At 37.0% G+C, this 27,863-nt stretch overlaps 2 protein-coding genes across 2 annotated transcripts; one reads left to right on the plus strand and one right to left on the minus strand.

The window, feature by feature from the left end:
• Nucleotides 1-71: 71 nt before the first annotated feature.
• nedd8l (NEDD8 ubiquitin like modifier, like) lies at nucleotides 72-2,561 on the plus strand. Its single transcript, XM_048162916.1, has 4 exons — nucleotides 72-213; nucleotides 376-423; nucleotides 512-594; nucleotides 2,036-2,561. Exons 1-4 carry the CDS (start codon nucleotides 196-198, stop codon nucleotides 2,148-2,150), a joined length of 264 nt encoding a protein of 87 aa, XP_048018873.1. The 5' UTR covers nucleotides 72-195; the 3' UTR covers nucleotides 2,151-2,561.
• A 180-nt stretch (nucleotides 2,562-2,741) lies between these two features.
• Nucleotides 2,742-26,239, minus strand: ap1g2 (adaptor related protein complex 1 subunit gamma 2). The gene is made up of 22 exons (XM_048162908.1): nucleotides 25,779-26,239; nucleotides 22,825-23,033; nucleotides 22,625-22,749; nucleotides 21,392-21,533; nucleotides 20,877-20,973; nucleotides 20,712-20,788; nucleotides 20,537-20,632; nucleotides 20,368-20,448; nucleotides 20,165-20,263; nucleotides 18,954-19,009; nucleotides 16,247-16,360; nucleotides 16,010-16,150; nucleotides 12,584-12,638; nucleotides 11,981-12,103; nucleotides 11,742-11,831; nucleotides 9,463-9,590; nucleotides 8,137-8,241; nucleotides 7,899-8,043; nucleotides 7,313-7,445; nucleotides 6,009-6,160; nucleotides 3,278-3,376; nucleotides 2,742-3,173 (listed from the first exon to the last, which is right to left on the minus strand). The coding sequence occupies exons 1-22, from the start codon at nucleotides 25,819-25,821 to the stop codon at nucleotides 3,048-3,050; spliced, it is 2,436 nt and encodes an 811-aa protein (XP_048018865.1). The 5' UTR covers nucleotides 25,822-26,239; the 3' UTR covers nucleotides 2,742-3,047.
• Nucleotides 26,240-27,863: the final 1,624 nt, after the last annotated feature.

Here is a 27,863-nt window from a genome sequence, read left to right on the forward strand (position 1 = left end):
CGGAACCATCGCTATAATTGCACCAAACTACCCGGAGTTTATTTCGGATACACGGGAAGTCGAGCAGTTTTTCCCCGTTGAAGCGTTTTAGCCGGTTCATTTGCATTAGGTTTTAACAATTACTATTGTTAAATTAATAAAAATCAGATTATCTAGTTCTGTTAAACTTGTATGATTTAACTTACCTCCCTCAATATGTTGATTAAAGTTAAGGTAAGCGATTTTTGTCCTAGCATTTAGCATTTATGCTTTCCTGTATTAATAACATGCTTAAACTGTATTTGATTTGGGTTGAATTTCTATTTATAATCCTGAATATTTTCTTGAATTAGTGATTCAGATGTCTCAAATACTTATTTTATTATCTTGTCTCAGACTCTCACAGGCAAAGAAATAGAAATTGACATCGAGCCTACAGACAAGGTATGAATGTTCATGTCCTTAAAATGTGAATCATATGTCTGTGTCTTTGGGAATATTTGTATAAGTATGCATTTTTTTCCCCAACAAGGTGGAAAGAATCAAAGAAAGGGTGGAAGAAAAGGAAGGGATCCCACCACAACAGCAAAGACTCATTTACAGCGGAAAACAAATGTAAAGTTTTCCATTAATATTAGGCATGAAAACTGTCCGATACCGATAATTCTTTAGCCGATGACCGATATATAGGCAGATAAATCTAAATCAATTTTTTTATATATAATTTTTGAGAGCCTGATTACAAAAACAAAAGTCTCACCATGTCTCAAGCACACAATTATAAAGATGTTATATCATTATAATATTATATAGCCTATATCAGTGTTTCCCAACCCTGTTCCTGGAGGCACACCAACACTGCACATTTTGCATGTTTCTCTAATCAAATACACCTGATTTAAGTCGTCAGTTCATTAATAGAGACTCCAAGACCTGAAATGGGTGTGTCAGACAAAGGATACATGCAAAATGTGCAGTGTTGGTGTGCCTCCAGGAACAGGGTTGGGAAACACTGGCCTATATGACTGAACTGTAATTTCCTTTTTGAAGTGACTTCAATCATATTTTAAGCAATTCAAAACCATCATGGCAAAAAGTGCACATCTGAAGGAAATAATCTATTATTTAACGGCTTTAAAGGATTAGTTCACTTTCAAATTAAAATTTCCTGATAATTTACTCACCCCCATGTCATCCAAGATGTTCATGTCTTTCTTTCTTCAGTCGAAAAGAAATGAAGGTTTTTGATGAAAACATTCCAGGATTATTCTCCTTATAGTAGACTTCAATGGAGCCCAAACAGTTGAAGGTCAAAATTACAGTTTCAGTGCAGCTTCAAAGAGCTTTAAACGATACCTGACGAGGAATAAGAGTCTTATCTAGAGAAACAATCGGTCAATTTCTAAAAAAATAAAAATATACGTTTTAACCATAAACGCTCGTCTTGAACTAGCTCTCCTCTTCTCTATTTGAATTCCAGCAGTGTAGACACTGCCTAGTGTATTACTGCCCTCCACAGGTCAAAGTTTGAAACTAATTGTTATATACTTGCACTAGCATATTGTACATGACAATTTAATTCAAACTTTGACCTGAGGAGGGCAGTAATACTTAGCAGCGTCTACATTACTGGAATTCAAATAGAGAAGAAGAGAGCTAGTTCAAGATGAGCATTTATGGTTAAAACGTTTATTATTATTATTATTATTATTATTATTATTATTATTATTATTCAACCGTTTGGAGTCCATTGAAGTCCACTATAAGGAGAATAATCCTGGAATGTTTATCAAAAACCTTAATTTCTTTTCAACTGAAGAAAGAAAGACATGAACATCTTGGATGACATGGGGGTGAGTAAATTATTAGGAAATTTTATTTGAAAGTGAACTAATCCTTTTATATATCAGCCAAATTTTCTTTTCTGGCCGATAACGATAACATTAAAAATGAACATATCAGCTGATGCTGATATATCATGCATCCCTAATATGAATGAATGAATTAATAATATATTGAGGAAAATGCTGTTCTCACCCGTCTTTCTTTATTCCAGGAATGATGAGAAGACTGCTGCTGACTACAAGATTCAGGGAGGATCTGTCCTGCATTTAGTTCTGGCTCTCCGAGGAGGGGAAAACCTGCACAATCACCCAGTGTCTTTCCTCTAATCTATTCTCTTAAGCTTGTAAATAGTAGAAATCTGTGTTATCATGACTTGCCAGGTGCTTAAAGCCACAAGAGGACATTCGGCTTTGCGTACATCACTCTCTAAATCATATTGTGATTGCAGATGCATTCTGAACAGTTAATGTTTCTGCTGTACACTTTAGCAGGTTAAGAACTGTTATTCATGTTTATAGATAAGACACTGCTCCCTTATAAGGGCTCATAACTTAGTTTGCATTATCCCTGGCTGTTTTAAATCCAGTTCCTGAACATGCATCAAGACACGTTGTTTCATAAAAGAGGTGCACCGTCATTGTCCTAAAACTAATTTCTTGAATGCAGTGCATTATACCATGTATGTTTTATTGTATTGTGTTTGGATAAAAGAGGAATAAACATATCGGACAAATGGATATTTGTGGTTTCACACACACAATGAGGCTGTTTGAGAAGTATGATTAAGACATATGTGAGATGGAAAGTTCAAATTCACAATTTCAGCAAAAATATGATGAGAACAATAAGGCAATTGGAGCTCAACTGACCTTCACTTCTGATGTTAATTCCCAGAAAGTATGAGTAATTAGGGCATATGAAGGATATCTGTAATTCAAGTTCTTCAACTTGTTGACAGCGTTGTTCAGTGACAGTGCATAAAGGAGCTTATTGTACAATAGTTTGACTGTTCACTCTTGTGCAGTAATGACAGCACATCAAACCACACTTTGTTCTAGACAATTCAAACCAAGATAACACTTCATAGAAACCTGCTGTATCATATCTGTGCTGGGAGAGCGTTCAGTCCGTATTAGAGAGGTTTACAGAGAGCTGCCTATTTCCGTAGATTTCCATCTCAATGGGAAAGACAGTCAATGAGATTCAGGACTTGTGTAGGGCGGTCACAAGGGGCTGATTGATGGCTGACCGTTCCAGGCCGGACTAGGAAAGGAGTCAATTTGTACTGTGTCCTGATGCACTGCGCCCTGATTTGAGTAAGACACTCGAACCCGCATCTTAAGGCTGACCTGTGGAGGAGGGAAATAAAAGTATAGTCAAGCTTGTTCATGTATAGCACTGGTAAGATTAGTGAGAAACACAGTCACGCAAAACTAAAGCAGGATGGACTTGCCTTGTTAGGGTTGTTGAGTAAAATAGTCTGCGTGACTTGACCAAGGCCATGTGCTGGAATCACGTTACCGCTTGGAGCCTTCATCTGCAGCTGAACGCTCTAAAAAAGGAAATAACATTGCGTCCATTTAAAAAAAAAAAAGTTACTCTGAGGTCCTTAGAGGACAAAAATATCTGTGTCAAAAAAATTTGAAGCTTGGGAGTACAGACTTAAAGGGTTAGTTCACCCAAAAATGAAAATTCTGTCATTTATTACTCACCCTCATGCCGTTCCACACCTGTAAGACCTTTGTTAATCTTCAGAACACAAATTAAGATATTTTTGATGAAATCCGATGGCTCAGTGAGGCCTCCATAGGGAGCAATGGACACTTCCTCTCTCAAGATCCATTAATGTACTAAAAACATATTTAAATCGGGTCATGTGAGTACAGTGGTTCAATATTAATATTATAAAGCGACGAGAATATTTTTGGAGCACCAAAAAAAACCTAAATAACGACTTATTTAGTGATGGCCGATTTCAAAACTCTGCTTCATGAAACTTCGGAGCACAAATGAATCAGTGTATCAAATCTGCTGTTCGGAGCGCCAAAGTCACGTGATTTCAGCCGTTGGCAGTTTGACACGTGATCCAAATCATGATTCGATACGCTGATTCATTTGTGCTCCGATACTTTATGAATCAGTGTTTTGAAATCGGCCATCACTAAATAAGTCATTATTTTGTTTTTTTGGCACTCCAAAAATATTCTCGTTGCTTTATAATATTAATATTGAACCACTGTACTCACATGAACTGATTTAAATATGTTTTTAGTACCTTTATGGATCTTGAGAGAGGAAATGTCATTGCTCCCTATGGAGGCCTCACGGAGCCATCGGATTTCAACTAAAATATCTTAATTTGTGTTCTGAAGATTAACGAAGGTCTTACGGGTGTGGAACGGCATGAGGGTAAGTAATAAATGACATTATTTTCATTTTTGGGTGAACTAACCCTTTAAAGCTGCAGTCTGTAAGTTTTGCCTCTTTATCACCATCTGTTTAAAACCTGCAATTGCAGTTATTTGCAAAATTTTAATCTTTATGTGGGTTGTGCATCGGCACGGCTCCTCAGTGCGGATCAATCTAATGTTTGCTGTCAGTCACCGCACCAGTGTGGATACTGTACTTCAGAATCATTGTGTGATTGTGTGTGTTTAGTGTGAATTAGCATTACCTGTAGATTTCAATTTCTGTAGCCACTCTGAAGTTTATTGCTTTTGACTACGGCTGAATCTCCAGTTGTCACTGATGATTGTCATTTGGATCTTTCTGGATTACAATCCGCCATCAAAATGATAAGTTTAAATATTTCAGCTGCTGTGAGAAAAGGCTATAAATGATCCTGCAGCATCCTCACATGATTTACCCTACTAGCTGGGACTCGTTCTTCATGTAAACAGACGTGACGTAATGACACAAAGATGAACGGCTGCATGCTTGAATTTCCCGTGGAAACCCACCAGTACCAACCGGGTTAGAAAACATTATTACAATCTTACCGTTGTGAATCAGGCTAAGGTAAGGAGATAGTTTTGAACACTGGCTGGTTATGTACTTGCTTAAAAATTGATTTTGGATCATTTTTTACCAAAAAAGTTACGGACTGCAGCTTTAAGTTTGGTCTCATTTTAAAGAAGAACCTTGGCAGATTATTGTTGAAGTAAAAAAAGTCAGGAGCTTTTAGTTGATGAAAACAGGGTTAAAGGGTTAGTTCAACCAAAAATGAAAATTCTGTCATTAATAACTCACCCTCATGTCGTTTCACACCCGTAAGACCTTCATTCATCTTTGGAACACAAAGTAAGATATTTTTGATAAAATCCGATGGCTCAGTGAGGTCTGCATTGACAGCAATGCCACCGAACCTCTCAAGATCCAGAAAGCTACTAAAAACGTATTTAAAACAATTCACGTGACTACAGTGGTTCAACTGATTTCAGCAGTTTGATACACGCTCTGAACCACTGATTTGAAACAAAAGATTCGTAAAGCTTCAAAGCTTCATGAAGCAGTGTTTTGAAATCACCAATCACTAGATATTGCTGAGAAGTTTTTTTTTTTTTTTTTTTTTATGTACAAAAAGTATTCTCATCACTTTATAACATTAAAGGGATAGTTCACCCAAAAATGAAAATTCAGTCAGCATTTACTCACCCTCATGTCGTTCCAAACCTGTATGAGTTTCTTTGTTCTGCTGAACACAAGAGATATTTGGAAGATTGTTTGTAACAAGCAGATCTCGCCCCACATTGACTGCCATAGTATTTATTTTTTCCTTCTATGGCAGTCAATGTGGGGCGAGATCTGCTTGGTTACAAACATTCATATCATCTTTTATGTTCAGCAGAACAAAGAAATTCATACAGGTTTGGAACAACATGAGGGTGAGTAAATGGTGACTGAATTTTCATTTTCGGGTGAACTATCCCTTTAAGGTTGAACCACTGTACTCACATGAACTGTTTTAAATATGTCTTTAGTAGCTTTCTGGATCTTGAGAGGTTCGGTGACATTGCTGTCAATGGAGGCCTCACTGAGCCATCGGATTTAATCAAAAATATCTTAATTTGTGTTCTGAAGATGAATGAAGGTCTCACGGGTGTGGAACGACATGAGGGTGAGTCATTAATGACAGAATTTTCATTTTTGGGTGAACTAACCCTTTAAGTGGAGCAGGTACAGACCTTAGGTACTGCTGCTTGAAGAGTGAAGTTGGTGATGTCACTCTGAGTGGAGTTCGAGGCAATAAGGGTGACCGTGATGTCAGTTTCTGTCTGTTTGTCACACTGCATCTTCAGACTCAATCCATTCTTCTCATACACCGTCACAGAGGGAACTACATGCAAACACACCAACACTGAGGTGAAAACTGTAATATTAACATTCATTTTAATGAATCATGACAACAACTGATCTGTCCACACGGTCTATAATGAATCATTTACTCGAACAACTCTGAAATGAGAACATAAGTGTGCTTACCCCATTTAGCAAGAGTGGTTAGTAAAATTAGCCTTAATAATCCACAATATTTTCAGGTTATTTAAATGACAATGTGTAGTAAATTAGGCCTAGCTATAAAATCAGTTAGTTTAGACTGGAGTGAGGTGAAACCAGAACAAAGCAAGTTGTTGTTAGCTGGTGCATTCAATTATATATGGTAGAAAATTATATTATTAGTTAATATAACTTCTAAATGCTACTTTTTAATACTTTTCAAGTTTAGCAAAAAAGCATCTTCTCTTACAAAGCTGTAAAATCACTTTTTTTTTTTTTTTTTGCAAAGAGGGCAAGAAAGAATTACAGTGAGAGTGACGGGTATTTTATTGTCAGTATCGGGCTCGCAGATCACATGGGTAGGGCACTTTTTACTGTTTGTGTGGATGACCATGTCTGTCACCACCAAAGACCATTTTTGACCCAGGAAAACCCCTGCATTGATTCATTTGAATTGAAATATTTAATACTTTCACAGCAAAAATTATGTATGCGATTAATTTAGATTAATTAATCACAGAGTATGTAATTAATTAGATTAAAATTTTTAATCGATTGACAGCCCTTGCTAAATTGTAATGCATTCATTAAGAATTTCTCTAAAATTTCCAAACCCATTATATATGCCTGGAGAAAACATCTATTAACCTGTTAATATGAATGATATTACAATTTGAACATGCAATACAGACAGATTTAACTGCTGTGACATAAAAATATCTTTATCAAGCGTACGCCAGGTAGATCAGCACATTACACTTTAAATGTGTGCATCTTCCACACAGGACGGTTCTGACTGGACCTCTTCCCAAATCATCGTTTTTACTAGCTGACGAAAATGTAAATAGATCGTTTTTGTCATTCAAAGCTGGTTTTTATTTAGTAATTGCCTCGTTTTCGTCAAAAAATACTGACCCAAAAGTTTGAATGGTGATTAATCTTTCAAGGTCCAACACGAGTGGAGAAATCATCAGTGCTTCACTGTTCTCACCTGGTGTCGGCTCCAGTCCTCCCAGCAGGTCAAGAAGATCGGCACTAGAGGTAGTTGTTGAAGTGCTGGTTGGGGCGGGGTTGGGCTGAAGAGGTGTGTCCGTCCCACCCAAGAGATCCAGAAGGTCGCACACCTTTAACAAAAAAATGCATCTATCTATTTTAGTGTCTACATACAATATATAATAACTAGATGAGTAAAGTTTGATGACAAACTTTAAAGTTGGCTCGAGAAAGCCAGACCAGAAAGTTTGAAAAAGTTTGAAGTAGTTTAAAGTTTAAATTCAGGTAATAAACTCAATCAGAGTTTATGCTAGGCTTTATTAGTGATAGATACATAGTGAATGAAGCTTAAACTCTATTAGAATTATTGTATAAAGTTTGGACTCCCTCAACGAAAGCACATGGGACTTTTATGATTTTAATCTTCAGTTTTAAGAAAACCTCAAGTTGAAAACATGCAGCACCCCGAGTCAGAACAGTCTGAAGGTCTGACCTGAGTTTGGTGGTTGTAGCTTTAAAGCTCTAGGAGGAGAAGCTGCTCAAAATTTGGCTCAGTAGAAGAAGAAGTTTAAATAGTAGATTACCTGGCTTGCTGGTTCTGAGAGCAAACCTGCCTCCACTGGTTTGGGTTTGGATGTGTCCGGCTCCTTAATCTCTCCTGATGTGTCTCCATTAGTGTGTCCAGGTGAGTTCTTATCAATCACAGGCATTCTTTCCAGCACTGCAGCTCTGAGAGGAAGACAGTGAACTCGATCGCTTGATCATGAACTTCTTTATTATTTTAACTGGAAAACAGTCGGCTAATAAAGCACACAGCGGTACCTCATGTGGTCATATTTCTTGAAGAGCGCGTTATATTCGACCGCTCTCTGCTGAAGTTCCAGGTCAATGCAGCTGCCGTAAATACTGACAATACTTCTGATTCGACTGATGGAGAGAAAAACAGAGAGATGAAAAAGATCCAAGACAAAAAACAAGCGAATACACACAGAGAGGATGTGTTGCATGTCCAATAACGGTTATCAGCCCATTTTTTTTTAATTCACAATAACTGTTTTCTATTTTTAGTATGTTAAAATGTAATTTATTTCTGTGATCAAAGCTGAATTTTCAGCATCATTACTCCAGTCTTCAGTGTCACATGATCCTTCAGAAATCATTCTAACATGATGATTTGAAGCTCAAAAAACATCTTATTACAATTGCAATGTTGAAAACAGATGTGCTTTTTAATATTCTTCTTTTTTTGTAACTATGTAAGTCTTTACTGTCACTTTTGATCAATTTAATGTGTCCACGCTGAATAAAAATATTAATTTATTTAAAAAAACAAACACCAAAAAACAAAACTTTACTGATATTGATACTAGATATTTAAAGGATTAGTTCACTTTCAAATTAAAATTTCCTGATAATTTACTCACCCCCATGTCATCCAAGATGTTCATGTCTTTCTTTCTTCAGTCGAAAAGAAATGAAGGTTTTTGATGAAAACATTCCAGGATTATTCTCCTTATAGTGGACTTCAATGAAGCCCAAACGGATGAAGGTCAAAATGTCAGTTTCAGTGCAGCTTCAAAGAGCTTTAAACGATACCAGACGAGGAATAAGGGTCTTATCTAGCGAAACCATCACTCATTTTCAAAAAAAAAAAAAAAAAATTATATAAGTTTTAACAATAAATGCTCATCTTGAACTAGCCTGAACTAGCTGGAATTCAAATAGAGAAGAAGAAGAGTGCTAGTTCAAGATGAGCATTTTTTGTTAAAACTTATATAATTTATTTATTTTTTTTTCAGAAATGGCCGATTGTTTCTCTAGATTCGACCCTTATTCCTCGTCTGGTATCGTTTAAAGCCCTTTGAAGCTGCACTGAAACTGTAGTTTTGACCTTCATCCGTTTGGGCTCCATTGAAGTCCACTATAAGGAGAAAAATCCTGGAATGTTTTCATCAAAAACCTTAATTTCTTTTCGACTGAAGAAAGAAAGACATGAACATCTTGGATGATATGGGGGTGAGTAAATTATCAGGAAAATTTTAATTTGAAAGTGAACTAATCCTTTAAATATTCTTGTGATGCCATTATTTGTCATATTCAATTCACAGTGCATTTTTGCCAGTATTTCATAATAACAACATTTCTCACTCGACATTGTCAGTGATACGAGTGCTCAGCTTCATGGTAGCAGTGAGGGCGAAGCCTCTGGTTGCCGGCGATGACATGTGAGACTGTAGAACCGTTTCCAAGGCCTCCAGGACGTCATCTTCCGAAACCTAAAGACAGAAAAGGCCCAAAACACAATGTAGAGGCTCCTTACGCAACAAGTACTGTGGTAGTAACGGGGAATAAATCAGATATCAGTACCATGGTCATTTGTTTTATACCATGATGTGCAAAACTACATATTTTAAAAACTTAAAGGCTTAGTTCACCCAAAAATAAAATTTCAGTCATTAATTACTCACCCTCATGTCGTTCCACACCCGTAAGACCTTTATTCATCTTCACAACACAAGTTAAGATATTTTTGATGAAATCCTAGAGGGTTTTTTTTTAAATCCCAAATGGAAAGCAACATAATTACCACATTCAAGATTCAGAAAAGTACTACAGACATCTTTAAAACCATCGACGTGACTGCAGTGGTTCAACCTTAAAGGTGCCCTCGAATGAAAAATTGAATTTATCTTGGCATAGTTAAATAACAAGAGTTCAGTACATGGAAATGACATACAGTGAGTCTCAAACTCCATTGTTTCCTCCTTCTTATATAAATCTCATTTGTTTAAAAGACCTCCGAAGAACAGGCGAATCTCAACATAACACCGACTGTTACGTAACAGTCGGGATCATTAATATGTACGCCCCAATATTTGCATATGCCAGCCCACGTTCCCAACATTATGAAAGGCATTAGACAAGGGCAGCCAGTAATGTCTGGATCTGCACAGGTGAATCAACAGACTAGGTAAGCAAGCACTGTTCAAGGCAAGCGCGAGCTCTTGGGGCGTGGAGCACGAGAATTAAAGGGCCAGTAGCCCTGAATCGGCTCATTTATAATGATGCCCCAAAATAGGCAGTTAAAAAAATGAATTAAAAAAAATCTATGGGGTATTTTGAGCTGAAACTTCACAGACACATTCAGGGGACACCTTAGACTTATATTACATCTTTTTAAAAAAAGTTCTAGGGCACCTTCAATGTTAGGAAGCGCTGAGAATACTTTTTGTGCGCCAAAAAAAAACAAAAATAATGACTTTATTTAACAATTTTGCCTCTCCTACGCTGTTTACGTTGCACAGACAGTGCAGCGCTTCCATGTTTATGTCTGAATGCCAACTCATTATTGGCCAAAGCTGATCACGTGAGCAGCATGATGCATGCGTGTGATGCTGACGCAGGAGCCGGCCAATAATGAGCCGGCGTTCTGATGTAGAACCTGGATGTGCTGAATGTAAACAATGTATGAGAATGACACAAAAGAGAATAATTGTTGAATAAAGTCGTTATTTTTAATTTGTTTTTGCGCACAAAAAGTATTCTTGTCTCTTCATAACATTAAGTTTGAACCACTGTAGTCACATGACTGTTTTAACGATGTCTTTAGTACCTTTCTGGACCTTGAAAGTGTTGATTATATTGCTGTCTATGGACGAGTCATAAACCTCTCGGATTTCATCAAAAATATCTTAATTTGTGTTCCGAAGATGAACGAAGGACTTACGGAAACGACATAAGGATGAGTAATAAATGACAGAAATTTCATTTTTGGGTGAACTAACCCTTTAAGTATAATTATTTTAAGTATAACTATGCTAGTTTGTGAGACACAACTTCTTCTGGTTACTTTTAAAGGGATAGTTCATCCAAAAATGAAAATTCTGTCATCATTTACTCACCCTCATGTCGTTCAAAACCTGTATGAATTTCTGTCTTCTGTTGAACACAAAAGAAGATATTTTGAAGAATATGGTAACCAGACAGTTGATGGACCCCATTGACTTCCATAGTATGGAAATATTATGGAAGTCAATGGGGTCCAATCAACTGTAAACTGTAAATGATGACAGAATTTTTATTTTTGGGTGAACTAACACTTTAAATTTAGAAAACCATTGAACTTTACACACAAAAGTACAGCATGCTAGTCTAGTGAAACTTCATGACCCATCCCTACCACAATAATGGATAATAAGCATATTCATGTACTATGGTATTTACCTACTCCAAGGTACTTTTACACATTTGTGCAATCATGATATGTGTTAAAAATAATTTTGTTAGTGACTTGCAACACAAAATACACTATATCATGTATCAATTTATATGTCAGATTCACATTGATCCAGTTGACACTGATTATTAGTGCACCAAATATGCTTCCTCTATCATTTTACAGTTACCAACACTTTATTTCTGTTCACCTGCACAGGCTCGATCTCCTCACACTCGCCCTTCAGCAGCAGGTCTCCATACTCCCCTATACACCAGCACGCAACTTGGACCAAGGATTGCTATGAAAATAAACTGTCTATTACACACAAGCACTTACAAAGGTCATATATGAATCAAAACACTTGAAAAAAAAAAATGATACTGTTGTTCACATATGCATCTTACATTTTTAACCTGTGTGAATGGCCCCTTAAAAACACATCCTTACCTGTGAAATATCTTTTACGAGCGCTCTATAAAGCTTGTGAACGGTGTAACAGTGGAGCTCAGACGCAGTAGAGATGAGTTGGATTAGGTTGGGCACAGTCTCATCTCTTACATCGCCCCCTGCCTGAAAGAGAAAGTACTACATTTAAACATGGTTGAAAAGATACAGTAGCTCACCTAATACATGCTAACCCAGTATCATTTTCTTTTTTATGAGTTTTTAGGAGATTTTTTTCAGTCTGTTCCTCACACAAAGCTAACTTATGGCTTCAGAAGACTTAAAATAAAGTTCACCGGTCATATGGGCTACTTTGTTGTTACATATGAGCTACATATGGACTATGCTACTTTCTTGTTATTTTTCGAGTTTGGCATTTAAAAAAAAAAAAAGACTATTTACTTGCATTGTATGGAAAAGCTGCTAAACATTGTGCGTAAGGTTTCACAAAAGAAAGAAAATAATACTGTTGAAATGGATGAGAACTTTAACAAACACTAAGATGTTTACAGAGTGAATGTCATTGTTTATTTGCAAATGCAAGACTTTTTGTCATATCTTTAGGAGGCATGTGACCGTTTTGGTTGTGTAGCAGTGGCTATTTACCGTAGTGAGCACATGCAGGATGGTATCAATGTGCCAGCGCTTGGAAGGGGAATACCTGACCAAGACACAGAGAGAGACACACAAAGACAAAGTGCTGTTCAGTGCCTGTGACTTGTCACATATACAAAGATAGACAGATGGAGTCAAATTAATGCCTTAAAGTTTTGCACAAAAATAAAGTTTTGCAAAACCAAAAAAAGAATTGAGCAATAAAAAAATGTTTTGCAAACAAAAATAAAGAATTGCAAGGGAAAAGTAAAGTATTGAGCGGAAAAAAAAAATTTTGCAAACAAAAATAATAAATTGCAAAATAAAATAAAGTAGTGCAAAAATAAAAATATAATCAATGACAGCTGTAATCCTGTTTTATCTTTGCCACATATTTTTCATGCTCAAACCTACTAAATCATTTGCAACGCTCATTTTATTCTGCGTTTCAGTCAAGCGTGCGCTCACGATACTGGTTTTCCTTTGCGCTGCACTTTTCTGTGCGGATCTCTTTATGGCAGGGGTTCCCAAACTTTTCAGCCCACGACCCCCAAAATAACGATGCCAGTGACTCGCGACCCCCACTATCCTCGGAGGTGGTTAACCAGTTGTGCACAAAGGCGAACACGCACTAACGCATGTTTCACACATACTCTGTTTGCAGTGCGCATTTTTTTTCTGTGCCCATATTAACGGATTTCACACTGCACGCGGATGCGGTCCGGCAGTGCGTTCCAGGAGCGGCGCGTCTGCAGCAGTGCAGCGATCATTTACGCGCCGTGTCTATTTTTGCTGTGCTGCACAGCGCTGAATTAAAACGACAGCGCACTGTTCGCATTAAAATAAACATGTATTGACGCGAAAAAACTAGTAATTTCATCATAGATTCATATAGTTCAAAGTCTCTGTTACACAGTTTAAACACGGCTGCCTCGGGTAAAGCAAGGAAAATAACACCTTACCAGGCATTTAGGTGAACAAGGAGACATAAACAATAGCACTCGCCTCTGAAGGTGGAAAAACAGTTCTTTATGACCTGAGGGATTTATTGTAAAAAGATTTAAAAGGAAAGAAAAGACGAGAGTCGCCTGTTTTTGTCTATTTTAAGTTTTTTTTTTTTTTTAAACGTTTTTGATTTTAACATAAAGCTTACGTTTTAATGTTTTGCCACTTGCGTGAGCAATATATAAATCTAAAGTATTACTTCAGATAAATATACAGTAATGAAATGAATAAAACGTTTAAATATAGTGCGATTAAACGTGACATCTATGAAATATAGTGTAGGCCTATACAAAGAGAATCGCTGTGCTGACAAGCCATATTCAGTAACAACTTTTGGATTTGAAATAAAAATAAGTAAATGTTGTGTTTGTGATACACAGCCATGGATCAGTTGCGCACTGCAAACGCGGCATATGTGAAGCGCGTGCTTCTCCGCTCTCCTCCGCTGCCTCCCTGCGTTTTCCTTTTTGATCGATATTAACCAACGTTTCATTTTGACAAAAATAATATCCAAAGCTTAAAGCCTAAAGAATTACGTGCACATGTCTTAATGTTTAACATGTTGCAGTAAACTGACCTGCTGCAGCTGATGCTGTTGCTACTATGTCATTAATTTGTCGTAATCACCTCAGGAGTCATGGCCAAGCGAAAGGAAATTCGAAAGGTTGATGGCTTTTTTTTATTTGCATGGTTTTTGTTTTTAATTTAACTACTATTTTTAGTATTTTGTGACAATTATTGATAGAATATACTATTTCTAATCGTTTAATTATTTTTTATTTTATTATTATTATTTCTTTTTTTTTTTTCTTTTTTTGATTTCTGGAAATCATCTCGCGACCCCTTCCTCACTGTCTCGCGACCCACCGGGGGGTCGCGACCCCGACTTTGGGAACCACTGCTTTATGGGACTCGTTTGACGTGGGGGTGGAGTCAAGAAACAGGGGCACGTTGATTTTTGTAACTGATTATATTTTTATTTTTGCACTACTTTATTTTATTTCGCAATTTGTTATTTTTGTTTGCAAAACATTTTTTTTTCTGCTCAATACTTTATTTTTCCTTTGCAATTCTTTATTTTTGTGCAAAACTTTAAGGCATTAATTTGACTCCATAGACAGGTTAACACAGAAAAAAAAATAAAAATAAATTGGGATTCCTCCACATGACACGATTTAGAATGGGTTATAGCCAATGAGCTTAGACTATCACTATAGCAAAGACTGTGCTCATGAATATTAATTAGCTCGGGCAGGCATTGACCAGTTGCCTAATTAATATTCATGAGCCAAATCTTAACCTTGGTACTTTTTATAGACTTATGTGTACAGATGTGTTTGAGTCACATGGTCTTGTAGATGTTTGTCACTGAGACGTTCCGCATGCTGTTTGAGCGAGTTTACCGAGATGTGTTTGCATATTTTTTTTTGCATATTATTTAATAATTAATCTGAGGAGCAGATCTGTATTAGAGCCTAACAATTTACCATGAAGATATGAGTATAAAACTTTTGAAGTCTGTTCTTTTTGCTCAGTTCACATGCTCAAATAAATGATAACATACTTTATTGGATAAACTTTTACCTGCCAAAGTAGATAAACTAAAATGTAAAGATTCTTTGTTAATTTAAATATGTAGAGATTTAGCACCTCACATTCTCTCATATCCTTAGTTACTTCTCTAACTTACACAGAGACGTAAGCTATATATTTTAAAGGGTTAGTTCACCCAAAAATGAAATTTCTGTCATTAATTACCCTCATTTCGTTCCACACCTGTAAGACCTTCGTTCATCTTCAGAACACAAATTAAGATATTTTTGATGAAATCCGAGAGTTTTTTTTATCCTCAATAGAAAGCAATGAAATTACCACATTCAAGGTCCAGACAAGTAGTAAAAACATTGTTAAAACAGTCAACATGACTGCAGTGGTTCAACTTTAATGTTATGAAGCATCAAGAATACATTTTGTGCGCAAAAACAAAATAAAAATAAAAAATGTCCCGTCATTCTCCTACATTATATTTGTTACAACGCTTCAGTGTCACGTCAGAACACCGACTCATTATCCAATTTCGTTGGATAAATGGAGGATAAATAAACTCTTGGATTTCATCAAAAATATCGTAATTTGTGTTCTGAAGATGAACGAAGGTCTTACGGGTGTGGAACGACATGAGGGTGAGTAATTTCATTTTTGGGTGAAGTAACCCTTTAATATAAAGTGATGAGGATGTTCATTAAACGTAGGCATGTCTTTCAGAAACCAACACTGACACTGTCCAGTATGAGAGAGGTCTGTAAAGGAAAGTACTTTCTTAGATGTGAGTGACAGTGTTTAATAGGAGAGATGCACTGACAAATGAGCCACATTAGACATATAATGGATGAAACTAACAGGTAGCTGTGAAGTACAGAGGACTGATGATACCTCTCAGCAGCGTTGAAGATGCCAGAAGCGGTTTGAGATCGAAGCTCTAGGGGACAGGTTGAAAGAAAAATGAGGAGCTCCTTCATCATTGAGCGAATGTTCACAGCCGACACCAGGGCGAGTGACAGCTCCAGTGCGCGTCTGCACAAGAAAAAGAGATGACTAACTGTAATTATACCTCAATTTACATGCATCTGTATTATCTATATGCATTCTCATTTTTATCACTTAAAGTACCGTTTCACCGAGGTGTCTTGATCTTTCAGGCAGTCCACAATGGTGCCTCTGTGCCGCTGCACTGCATTGTGGTCTGTCTGCACTATCTTCTGGAGTGATGTCATTGATATGTAGCTGTAATAGATGAGAGAAAATTAGCATGAGTTAGGTTGAGAAACTGAATTTACATTTTCTACTCAAAAACACTGTTACGTAGCCCCTAAAGCCCAATCCTGCTCCTGGAGGGCCACTGTCCTGCAAATTTCATCTCCAACCCCAATTAAACTCACCTGAAACAGCTAATCAAGGTCTAATTAGGCATACTAGAAACTTCCAGGCAGGTGTGTCGAGGCAAGTTGGAGCTAAACTCTTCAGGACCGAGTCTGGACACCCCTGCCCTAAAGGGACATGGTGGTGGAAAAAAATACGAGATGGGAAGAAAAATAAGTCAATGCTTATGCTTTCTCTCGCAAATGTTTTGCGTTCCCCCGAGAAACGGTGCATTCGTTCTGAGTTTGAGCATTGACAAATAATTTTTCCTCCAGCTCATATTTCTTTTTCCACCACCATGTCCCTTTAGGGGCTCTGCATGGTTTAATGTATGCATATAAAAAACATCTTTTTATCAAAAGAAACTTTAAATATCTGTGAACTGCAGACACACAAATCTGATTTAACATTAAATAAAAATTCTGAAAAGGATCTGCTCTCATTTCTACGGAAGAGGATTAGGGCCAAGCAATAATAAAAAAAATAAAACCATCTCAAGATTAAAGTTGTTAAATTTCAAGAAAAAATTTGTTAAATTCCGAGAAAAAAGTCAAGATAAAATGTTGAGAATAAAGTCATTAAATTACGAGAAAAAACTCGTTAAATTACGAGAAAAAATTCGTTAAATTACGAGAAAAAAACTCGTTAAATTTCGAGAAAAAAGTCGAGATAAAATGTTGAGAATAAACTCGTTAAATTACGAGAAAAAACTCGTTAAATTTCGAGAAAAAACTCGTTAAATTACGAGAAAAAACTCGTTAAATTTCGAGAAAAAAGTTGAGATAAAATGTTGAGAATAAACTCGTTAAATTACGAGAATAAACTCGTTAAATTACGAGAAAAAACTCGTTAAATTTCGAGAAAAAACTCGTTAAATTTCGAGAAAAAAGTCGAGATAAAATGTTGAGAATAAACTCGTTAAATTACGAGAAAAAAACTCGTTAAATTTCGAGAAAAAAGTCGAGATAAAATGTTGAGAATAAACTCGTTAAATTACGAGAAAAAACTCGTTAAATTTCGAGAAAAAACTCGTTAAATTTCGAGAAAAAAGTCGAGATAAAATGTTGAGAATAAACTCGTTAAATTACGAGAAAAAAACTTGTTAAATTTCGAGAAAAAACTCGTTAAATTTCGAGAAAAAAGTTGAGATAAAATGTTGAGAATAAAGTCGTTAAATTACGAGAAAAAACTCGTTAAATTACAAGAAAAAAGTCGAGATAAAATGTTGAGAATAAACTCGTTAAATGACGAGAAAAAACTTGTTAAATTTCGAGAAAAAAGTCGAGATAAAATGTTGAGAATAAAGTCGTTAAATTACGAGAAAAAACTTGTTAAATTACAAGAAAAAAGTCGAGATAAAATGTTGAGAATAAAATTAAATTATGAGAAAAAAGTCGTTAGATTATGAGAACAAATTCGTTAAATTATGAGAAAAAAGTCATTAAATTACGAGAAAAAAGTCGTTAAATTCTGAGAACAAATTCGTAATTTAACGAGTTTTTTCTCATAATTTAATGAGTTTATTCTCAACATTTTATCTCGACTTTTTTCTTGAAATTTAACAAGTTTTTTCTCGAAATTTAACAACTTTAATCTCGAGATGGTTTTATTTTTTTATTATTGCTTGGCCCTAATCCTCTTCCGTACATTTCAAAAGGACAGATTAAAATGAAAGTTTGGGGTCTGTAAGAGTTTTTGATGTTTTTGAAAGAACCCAAAAAAAAAAGCTTGTTTGAAATAAAAAGCTTAAAGAAGCTTGTTTCTGCCACTAAATAAAAAATAAAAAAGGTAATTGCGACTTTTTATCTCACAATTCTGATTTTTTTTCTCTCAGAATTGCGTAAGTCAGAATTGCGAGATATAAATACGAGTTTATATCTCACAATTCTGACTTTATAACAAGTAATTGAGACTTTATATCTCACAATTCTGACTTTACAACTCAAAATTGAGAGTTTATATAGAGTTTATACAATTCTGAGGAAAAAAAAGTCAGAATTGCTAGATAATTATTCAGTGGCGGAAACAAGCTTCAATGGAGGAGGTTGCAGTAAAGACTGAAATATTATAACAATTTAAAATAGTTGTTTTCTACTTTAATATATTTTAAAATTCAAATCATTTTGGAATTTAAGCAGCCATTACTCCAGTCTTCAGTGTCACGTGATCCTTCAGAAATCATTATCAATGTTGAAAACAGTTGTGCTCACTGACCGCAAACTTTTGAAGCTACTAGAACAAGAAAAACAGGCTAACCCTGACAGCCACATTCTGATTAGTCATCTCAAATAGGAATTGAAAGTAGTGAACAATCAGGTCACAGCAGGAGGGAACCAAAATAAGTATGTGGTGGTGTTATAAAAAATAAAATAAAATCCATTAGATCTACCTATGAGTGATTAGATTGATTCAAGAGTGCCAATGCTTTTAAATATAAAAGTATTAAAAAGAGACTTACCGAATATTCCTGTCGTTATTAAGTAGAAACCTCCCCAGAATATTTACAGCTAGCACCTTAAAAGACAAATTATATGCATTAAAGGTGCAATATGTAAGATTTTTGCAGTAAAATATCCAAAAGCCACTAGGCCAGTGTTATATATTTTGTTCACTTGAGTACTTACAATATCCCAAATGTTTCCAACTATTTGTAAATCGTGAGAAAATTGCAGTTTTAACCAAGGCTCCGGGACGCGTGAGGAGTCGGCTGTCAATTGCGTCATAACCGCGTTACTCTCGGTTTCCGGTTTTATTTTGTAGAAACCATGGAAACACCAAAGACGCTTTAATATTTACATGTTTTAATAGACAAGCGAACAACTGTTTTGATATATTTATAGACAGAAAACTAATTGTTGTTATATAGCTCAACATGTTTAGTCTTATTGTTTAAATCTAATTTTCTTGATTTTTTGCGAGTACCATGCTTTACCATGCCTCAGAGAAAAACACTATTTTGTGAAGAAGCTAACATAGCATAATCAGATGCAGCTTTATTTTTAGTAACAGTAATGCAGCATTTTCTCCATCATACAATACGTTTTAAAATTAATTGTATGCCGTTTATCATCACAAGCCATCCAGCATTTAATATGATATTGTAAAATCGATCTATCTTACTGCAGTGTGTAACAGTGTCTCACAGCAGCCGCCGAGCGAACGCACAGAGTCACGTTATAACATCATTTTCAACACTCTTAAATGTATCTAATATGATCAACAGAGCTGCGTTACCTCATACTCATGACCGGAAAACGACTGTGTCATAATAAAAGTCCCGCTGCTCGTGAGGCGTGTGTTGTGTAATCGCTCTAACGGCCTCGTTCAGCTCCACAACACTCGCTCCTGCTCTGCTTCATACTACAGTAACGTTAATAATCACATCCATGAACATGATTTCTTCCCGAGTCCAATCCCTATTTTTTTGCACCGTCCGTTGAGGTGGAGACCACATGTCCCTAGATTCCGCGCTCAAACTTGGCGTCATCAAGCTACGCCTTTGTTTTGAATAGGCCTCTAGCGACCTCTAGCGGACAGAAATCTTATATACTGCACCTTTAAATGACCTGAAATGAACTACAGAGACATCCCATACTTCTGTTTAAATCAAACAACCCCATTACTGTACATAAAACTGTATATTAAATGGTATATGAAGTTGTGACCAACCCTAAGCCCACTCTCTGAGTTGATGTCCATGATAGTCAGGACCGTTTCATACAGCACAGCACTGCCTGCAGTCTTACTGCTGTCTGTATTTGTAGCCACCTATGAATCACAATCAGCAAGATCAAGTATTATAAAATCTGCTTTAAATATACATAACTATTATGATCAACTCCATTACACAGGGTGTGTTTGTTCTGTTGTACCTGTGCCAACAAGTCATTCATGGCATCACTAGCGGTGTCATTATTGTGTCCCAGAATCCTCAGCAATCTAAGAATGCGCACCTGAGGGACAGAAACAGGCCAATCGTGTCCTGATATTCTCATACAGCCTAATAAAGAGTGATATTAAGCTTGACTGTAGCTGACAAACCTGCAGAAATGGATCGCTGATACCAGCTACATTGTGTTCTGGAGAATAGCTGGATGTCACAAGACCTTTCATGATCTGAACCAGCTCAGGAACAGCCTAATGTAATAGGAAGAAAATATCATAAGTGGTCTGTATATCTGTGAACAGTTAAAGTATAAGTTCTGGAGAAAATTACCTTGCGGAATTGATCGAGAGTGTCAGGATTTCGCTCACACAATTCAGTGATGAGAACTACAGCCCCATGCAAAACCCCTGTGCAAACAGTCAGGCGGTTGCATATTAGAAATACAAACTTTTTTTTGTGAAAACATAAATTATAAAAAGAAACAAAGTAGCTGACCATGGTTCTTCTCAGACAGAAGAGACCTTGCTGCAGGAATAAACAGCTCTGCAAGCTCTGGGACCTTTCTTATTATGTGGACGGCACACAGCGTGGCCTAAGGCAGAAATCATTATCAACAGTAAACAGGAAGAAGAAAAAAAACACAATTTAGCAGGACTGTGTTTGTCTGACTTAAACTCAAGTACTGGTCAGGTACTGACATTAAGGCCAAGCCTTATTTAGGGGGTTGAGAGCAGAGAATGAGAACCAAGATGCTCTTGTAAAAGAGATTATTAATCTCAATGAGACTTTTCCTGGTTAAACAAAAGGTTAAATAAAAATAATATAAAATAACAACAAGAAGTCATGGATGGAGAGTGGTTATATATAAATAATTACACTTTTTTGATCAAAATCATAGCTAGGGACAATTCAGTAGTTGCTGTGTATTGGTAGGTCTCTAGCGTCCCTACAAAATGATGCTTGAAACTATACTTAAAAATGTTTACTGACATAAAATGTCATGAACTGACCTTTTTCTTGATATAAGAATTAGAGGCCCTGAGGAGCCGTTCGATCTCTGATGCCAGGTCTCGACACATTTCAGCTGAACCCATGCAGGCCAGAGTGCATAGAGCCAGAGACTGAACATACTGACTGCTGTGAGAAAGGTCACTGCAACAGAGAGAAAAATGATTCAAAACTGCAATTACATTTCATCAGCAGAAAAATAAACATATATAGTAAACTTGTAAAAATATGAGGGCTGTCAAGCGATTACAATTTTTATTCTAATTAATTAATCCAATTACCCCAAAAGACCATTTAAAGTCATTATTGCGTTAAATGACAAAAGCATAAATGGACATTACAAAAAGTATCATTTTATAGAATTTATTACACATAAACTTTTAAGCTTCAATGGCCATGAGGGTGAGTAAATGTTCAGAATTTTCATTTTTGGGTGAACTAACCCTTAAATGTTTTTTATTAATATGGAAAAATGAAAAAAAAAAAAAAAATTTCTTTATTAAATTATACTCTAAATAAGAAACTAAAACTGCCAGTAGGTGGTGGTAAATGTCTAAATGAGTAAGTCATTAGCTGCGTCTCATTTTGAAGGCTGCGTCCTCCGGAGGTCACATTTGAAGGCTGCATAAGTCACCAAGGAAGTCTTCTTCAAGAAAAGTAACCCTAATAAAATTGACTGTTATTCCTTGAAAAGGAGTAAAATACTGTAATTTCTTTCTTACTTTGCAATCTAACAGTTATTTTTCTTAAATGAGACCGCCTCGGTGACGTATGCAGCTCCGGAGGACGCAGCCTTCGAAATGAGATGCAGCAATTGAGTCATTCATTCATCTGATTCATTCAAACGGCTGATTCATTCAAGTAGAAGTAAGTAAGCTTGTTCGAGATGCATCGGCATATAACATCAAAGTACTGCGAGAGCGATAAGGGCTCTTTGATGTCATACGCCGATCGGTCTGCGTAGCGTCGATGCATCTCGAACAAATCTAATGGCTCTCTTAATGAATAGGCCATTGAATCATTGATTCGCCCGATTGATTCACTCAAAATGCAAGATTCATTCACTCGGCCACCAATCAACTGTATGAAATGTAAGATGACCTACGTAGGTCTGGGGCACAGTGTTAAATGTGTTAATAAATGTAATGCTTTTTTTCCCCCTATAACTAACTAATTAATTAAATTAACGCCTTTAATCAACAGCCCTAAATATATATAAAATATATAGTATTTACTTCTTGATTGAGTTGGTAATCAGTAAGCTAGCATCCTGCTTCTCATCCAGGAGCATCATGGCTCCCAGGTAACCCATCCGCTTCTCGTTGTACCTGGGGCTGGCAATCAGACGTACACACTCCATCTGCAGGAGTCAATACTAAAGTTATCACCAAACTTCGATTTCCATCAATACAACTGCACACACACTGAGCGTTACCTGGCCGAAGTGTGCAGGGTAGCCCAGCATGTGCACGTAGAGTAGCTTTGCAAGGCTATGCGAACGTTCCCCATTGTCACCCTGACGAAACTGTGCCCGGATGTCCGCACACTCTCTTTGGATGATGCCTCTCTCCTCACCTTGTGTCCGGGCACTTCGGATGACCCGAATCATTTCCTGTAAACGCACTGATGGAGTCATGACTGTATCTGTAATCAGAGAGATTGAGAGAGGCATTTCATAGAAATTGAAAGAGGAACCAGCATATACCCAGAACAAAGCAATGACTTTACATTTGTAGTTTCTTGGTACTTGATTCAATTGCATTTTTGAACAGACTTCAATAAAACAAATTTTTATATAAAAATGCAACTCCAGGGTCTAATTTGGTTCCTTTTTAGAACCGTCGAGTCACGTCAGGGCAATACGTTGACCACTTTATTTTTAGGGGTTCAAGCACATATCACTGAAACTCTATTGTAATTGTTAAAATTTCCAAGGATTCTCCCCTAAAAGTGATCAGTCAGACCAAACTGCAAGTCGTAGAGACTTCAAACTTTGTGGGCTGGTGGTACTCACACCATCTACAATGTCACCAAAGGCCGGCCTGATGGGGGCGCTACAGTGGTCAAAAGTATGAAATGGCTCATAACTCCTGAACCATTAGGCATAAACTCAAGTGTCTTATATCATTGAAAAAAAACAAAAAAACAACCTACTTTTGCGAACTAGTCTTAGGTTTTTGACCCGATTGGAACCAAACCAGTGCAGAAAGATTCTCTGGAGTCTGATTGTAAATAGTTATCAAAAAAAAGTTGAAATTCCCATTCACGGTCTCTAAGGGCCACCAAAACGTTTAAGTGGGTTGAGCCACTTTTCCTAAAACAGCTATAATTTGCGAACGAAATGAGATATTTTCGCCAAACTCAGCACACCTATGTAGGAGCTCTTTCTGTGGTCATGTGAAACAGGATGTGGCAAATGGCCACTTGGTGGTGCTGTAACAGCAAAAAAAAAAAACACGAAAATGCCTATAACTTCTTCACTGTTAGTCCGATCGACTTGAAATTTGGCATGCAGAGGTGCCATGATTGTCTATGAGGACATCGATGCATCTCGAAAAACATGTCCGCCATCAGCCAATGAATTTTGAGCAGCTATCATACAAGGTTAACAGAGGTCGATCGAAGCGAAACTCGCTGGGCCTGTTTGACTCACAGCCCTAGAAGCCTGTGAGAAATTCGAAAGAAATTGACCATTGGGGGGCGCCTTTGCATTTTTCACATGCGTTAACGATAGTGTATCACGCGATTTTTCGCGCACACCCACGAAATTCATGGTAGAGCAACTTTGCCTGTAGGACCGCCACTGTCCATTGAATCGTTCCTTAAAGGGGGGGTATCACACACAGTTTCTGCCAATCTCATGTTAATCTTGAGTACATATAGAGTAACAATGCATCCTTCATATCTCCGAAAAGTTTTTAGTTTTGTCATATTTATAAAAGATACGCAAAACCGAGCTTAGATCCTGGAAGCGTGTCTGCCGTCAGTGCTGTGGGCGGAGCTAAAGAGTCACGAGTGCGCGCAGCTTTTGCGTAGAGATCGTCTGCTAGCTGTGACATCATTGTAAATAAAAAGGGAACACAAACGTTTGTGTTGTTTACATTATATACACTTGCGCGCCGACTGCCAACAAAACATCTGATGCAGCTTCACTCACCACCCGTGATCTGCAAATCCAGCGCCAAACTGTGACTTGTTAACAAAGTATTCATCACCGAATTCCCGGGAACAAACAAACATACGTGCTCAACTCCGTTGCTGCCCTGGAAAAACAAACTTCATCCACTGCTCCCTTAACGTTGGGTTCTTTGGGAAGCTGAATAAGGTAATCTTTCCCTCACAACCAAAAACACACTTCTTCAATGACAGGAGCTGCATCTCATTTCGGAGGCTGCGTCCTTTGAAGATCGCATTTGAAGGCTGCATACGCCATCAAGGATGTTTTATTTAAGAAAAGTAACCGTATTAAAATTGACTGATATTCATTGTGAGGTTTAAATACTGTAATTTCGTTCTTACGCTGCAATCTAATGGTTATTTTTCTTAAATGAGACTGCCTCGATGATGTATGCAGCCTTCAAAGGGTGCAGCCCCTGAATTGGGACACAGCCATTGTTGTAAAATCTCTCTCAGAAAACTCTCAGAAACCGGAAGTAGTGGATTTGGCACAGAAATACTCTGTCATACGTCCAACTCGTGTTTTTAAACTTTGGCCATGTTTAGCATGAGAATGCTACTCTTTAACAATGTAAATAAGTCAGAATGCATGAAATAGCATTACAGCCCCACTTTAAATATTGTAGATTATTTCAAAAACCAACTTTGACGAACAAGTCCTAGGTGTTTGGCTTAACCTCCATTACCATTAAAAAGCTTAATAAACCATACATTTCCTATAACAAATTGCCTGTATTGGCTGTAAATGGTCTTTTCCATCTATGATGGAGATGGTTACAGGCTTGCCAATTAAAACATTAGACCTTTTTACGCATATGCCTTAAAGCGCTTAAACCCCGATAACTGCTGCTCGCAGCTATATTTATTATTATTATTAAACAAAACATTAAGTGGCACCAAGTTAAACTTTAATGTTCCTTCCAGATCAATAATATGAACACTGCAGTTGACCCATGTGTAGAAGGCGATGTATTTAGTCAATAACAATGTGATAATCAGATTACTTAGATTATAGTGCAAGAGGATTGCTTACACTACAGTTCAAAACTTTGGGGTCAATAAGATATTTCAATTGCAAGAATAAAATGTAAAGTTTGAAGTGCACTATTCCTTTAAAACTGTTCGAAGTGCCTCTTCTTCCATCCAGGTGAGGAACACACACACACACACACACACACACACACACACACACACACACACACACACACACACCTGCTTTCGTTTCAGATCTTCCCATGGTGACTACATTCATCATTCCCGCATGCGCACCGCGCGCGCTCCGCGGCCTTCAGTCGCTTTGACGTTCCTTCATATCTAAACGCATTCCACATCTCATTATCCTTCGGACATCCAACAGAGACATTTTCATGTTATTATTTACAGCGCAGTCAACGTGTTCACATCTAATCAGTTTCTCGAACCACCCTCTTCAAAGACAAACGCTGTATGTGCATTACAATCAGATGCAATAAAATGCTAATAAAACGTAAACATTTACGACAGGAAAGACTTGAAAACGGCGATCAGTTAGTGCTGCGCGTCGCTCTCATCGTTCGCAGGAGATGTAAACACGGCTTGCTTTGTGGTGCACTGCATCCGTTTGTAATTAAACTGAGTATTATGTATACTTTTCGGTGGTAAAAGTCAAGTTGGTACACGTCCCGAGTGCTGTCAACCCGTGTTTGTGTCCGCGCATCTGATCCCGGGCGCATCGTCTTACCTTTGGCCGCGCAGTAATTCCAATCGCCGAAGTCTGCCGGCTGCTGAGCGCCTAATTCATCCGCTCCTCCTCTTCTGTTTAACCTTAAGATGGTAACCAGACGAGGTATTTTACTCCACGAGCAACTTTACGCTGTAACAGCATTTACAAATGTGTACATAAGCCTCATAGTACAGCGCAACTTCCGCCATCCGGGTGTGCCATTCATTCCCGTCCAGCTGCTCTGGAACTGGAAAATACTTGTGTGCGGTGTGTATTTAAAGGACCCGCGAACTATTTACTGATGTTTCGTCTGTTTTGAAAGTAAATTATTCAGTGAATATTACAAAGTATGGTCAGCCGTTTAAACGTTTAATTCGGTACGTTATTACTAATTTTATTAGTTGTAAATAATTAAGTAGTCTATTTTTCAAAGTAACTAAGTACCTATACTAGCCTACTTTTTCCTTTAAATCAGTAAAATAATTAAAATCATGTTTTTTTTCAGAGTTTCAGATGTCACTTTAGACTGTTTACTAGCCTAAACCATTCAAAAGTTTGAGGCTAGCACGTTTGTGTGTGTGTGTTGAGGTCTTAAAGGGATAGTTCACCCAAAAATGAAAATGCTGTCATTAATTAGGCTACTCACCCTCATGTCGTTGCACACCTGTAAGACCTTCGTTCATCTTCAGAACACAGTTTAAGATATTTTTGATTAAATCTGAGAGATTTCTGTCTCTCCATTGACAGTCTACGCAACTACCACTTTCAAGCACCATAAAGGTAGTAAAGACATCATCATTATAGTAATCCATGTGACTCCAGTGGTTTAACTTCAGTTTTATGAAGCGACGAGAGCAGGGCCGTAACCACCATAGGCATTGAGGGGAAATGGCCAAATTCCCCCCCAATATTTGATATTTCTTAATGCTGCTCTCCAGTAAGCACTGCTCTGTTTGTTGTTAGGATGACATACAGTTTAAAAAGTTACATTGTTATGATGGTCTGCCTCAGCGGTCTAGCAGCGCTCGTCAATGTCAAAATGACAATTCACTGAGTGTGAATTCCAATGCAACGCTTTTAGTTTTTACAGTGAAAGAGTGCGTGGGAAGATGTAAGTAGCTAAACATTTAATATTTGACAACTGTTTTACTATGGATATGTTTAACGACCTACAGTAAAATACAGTGATGCAAACTACTTTTTTATTGAATTTCTCCGTTTTGAATTGATTATATCATTTAAATGATGTCATGAATGTGACAAGACGACACTTTTTTTTAATTTATTTATTTTTTTTGTACATTTTTTGACATATTAGACATACAAACAAGAGTATGGAAGCCCATTTCCACCACTAAATAAAAAATAAAATTGCAACTTTTTTACCTGACTTTTTTTCCTGACTTTTTTTCTCGCAATTCTGACTTTATAACTCGCAATTGAGAAAAAAAGTCAGAATTCTGAGATATAAACTCGCAATTGCATGATATAAAGTTTTTTTCTTACAATCGTGAGATATAAACTCACAATTGTGTGAAACTTTTTTTCTCGCAATTTTGACTTTATATCTTGCAATTAGGGGTGTAACGATACGC

The sequence above is a fragment of the Megalobrama amblycephala genome, linkage group LG17 (genome assembly GCF_018812025.1).
Source record: "Megalobrama amblycephala isolate DHTTF-2021 linkage group LG17, ASM1881202v1, whole genome shotgun sequence".
Taxonomy (NCBI): domain Eukaryota; kingdom Metazoa; phylum Chordata; class Actinopteri; order Cypriniformes; family Xenocyprididae; genus Megalobrama; species Megalobrama amblycephala.

Bases quoted from the DNA above. Each gene is read 5' to 3' on its own strand.
- nedd8l (XM_048162916.1), top strand. The intron at 424-511 runs GTATGAATGTTC...TTCCCCAACAAG, and splicing joins ACATCGAGCCTACAGACAAG to GTGGAAAGAATCAAAGAAAG. The intron at 595-2,035 runs GTAAAGTTTTCC...TCTTTATTCCAG, and splicing joins ATTTACAGCGGAAAACAAAT to GAATGATGAGAAGACTGCTG.
- ap1g2 (XM_048162908.1), bottom strand. From the start codon at position 25,821: ATGATGAATGTAGTCACCATGGGAAGATCTGAAACGAAAGCAG. The intron at 11,832-11,980 runs GTAAGGATGTGT...TTATTTTCATAG, and splicing joins TCGTAAAAGATATTTCACAG to CAATCCTTGGTCCAAGTTGC. The intron at 9,591-11,741 runs GTGAACAGAAAT...TTCTGTCTTTAG, and splicing joins AGGAGATCGAGCCTGTGCAG to GTTTCGGAAGATGACGTCCT.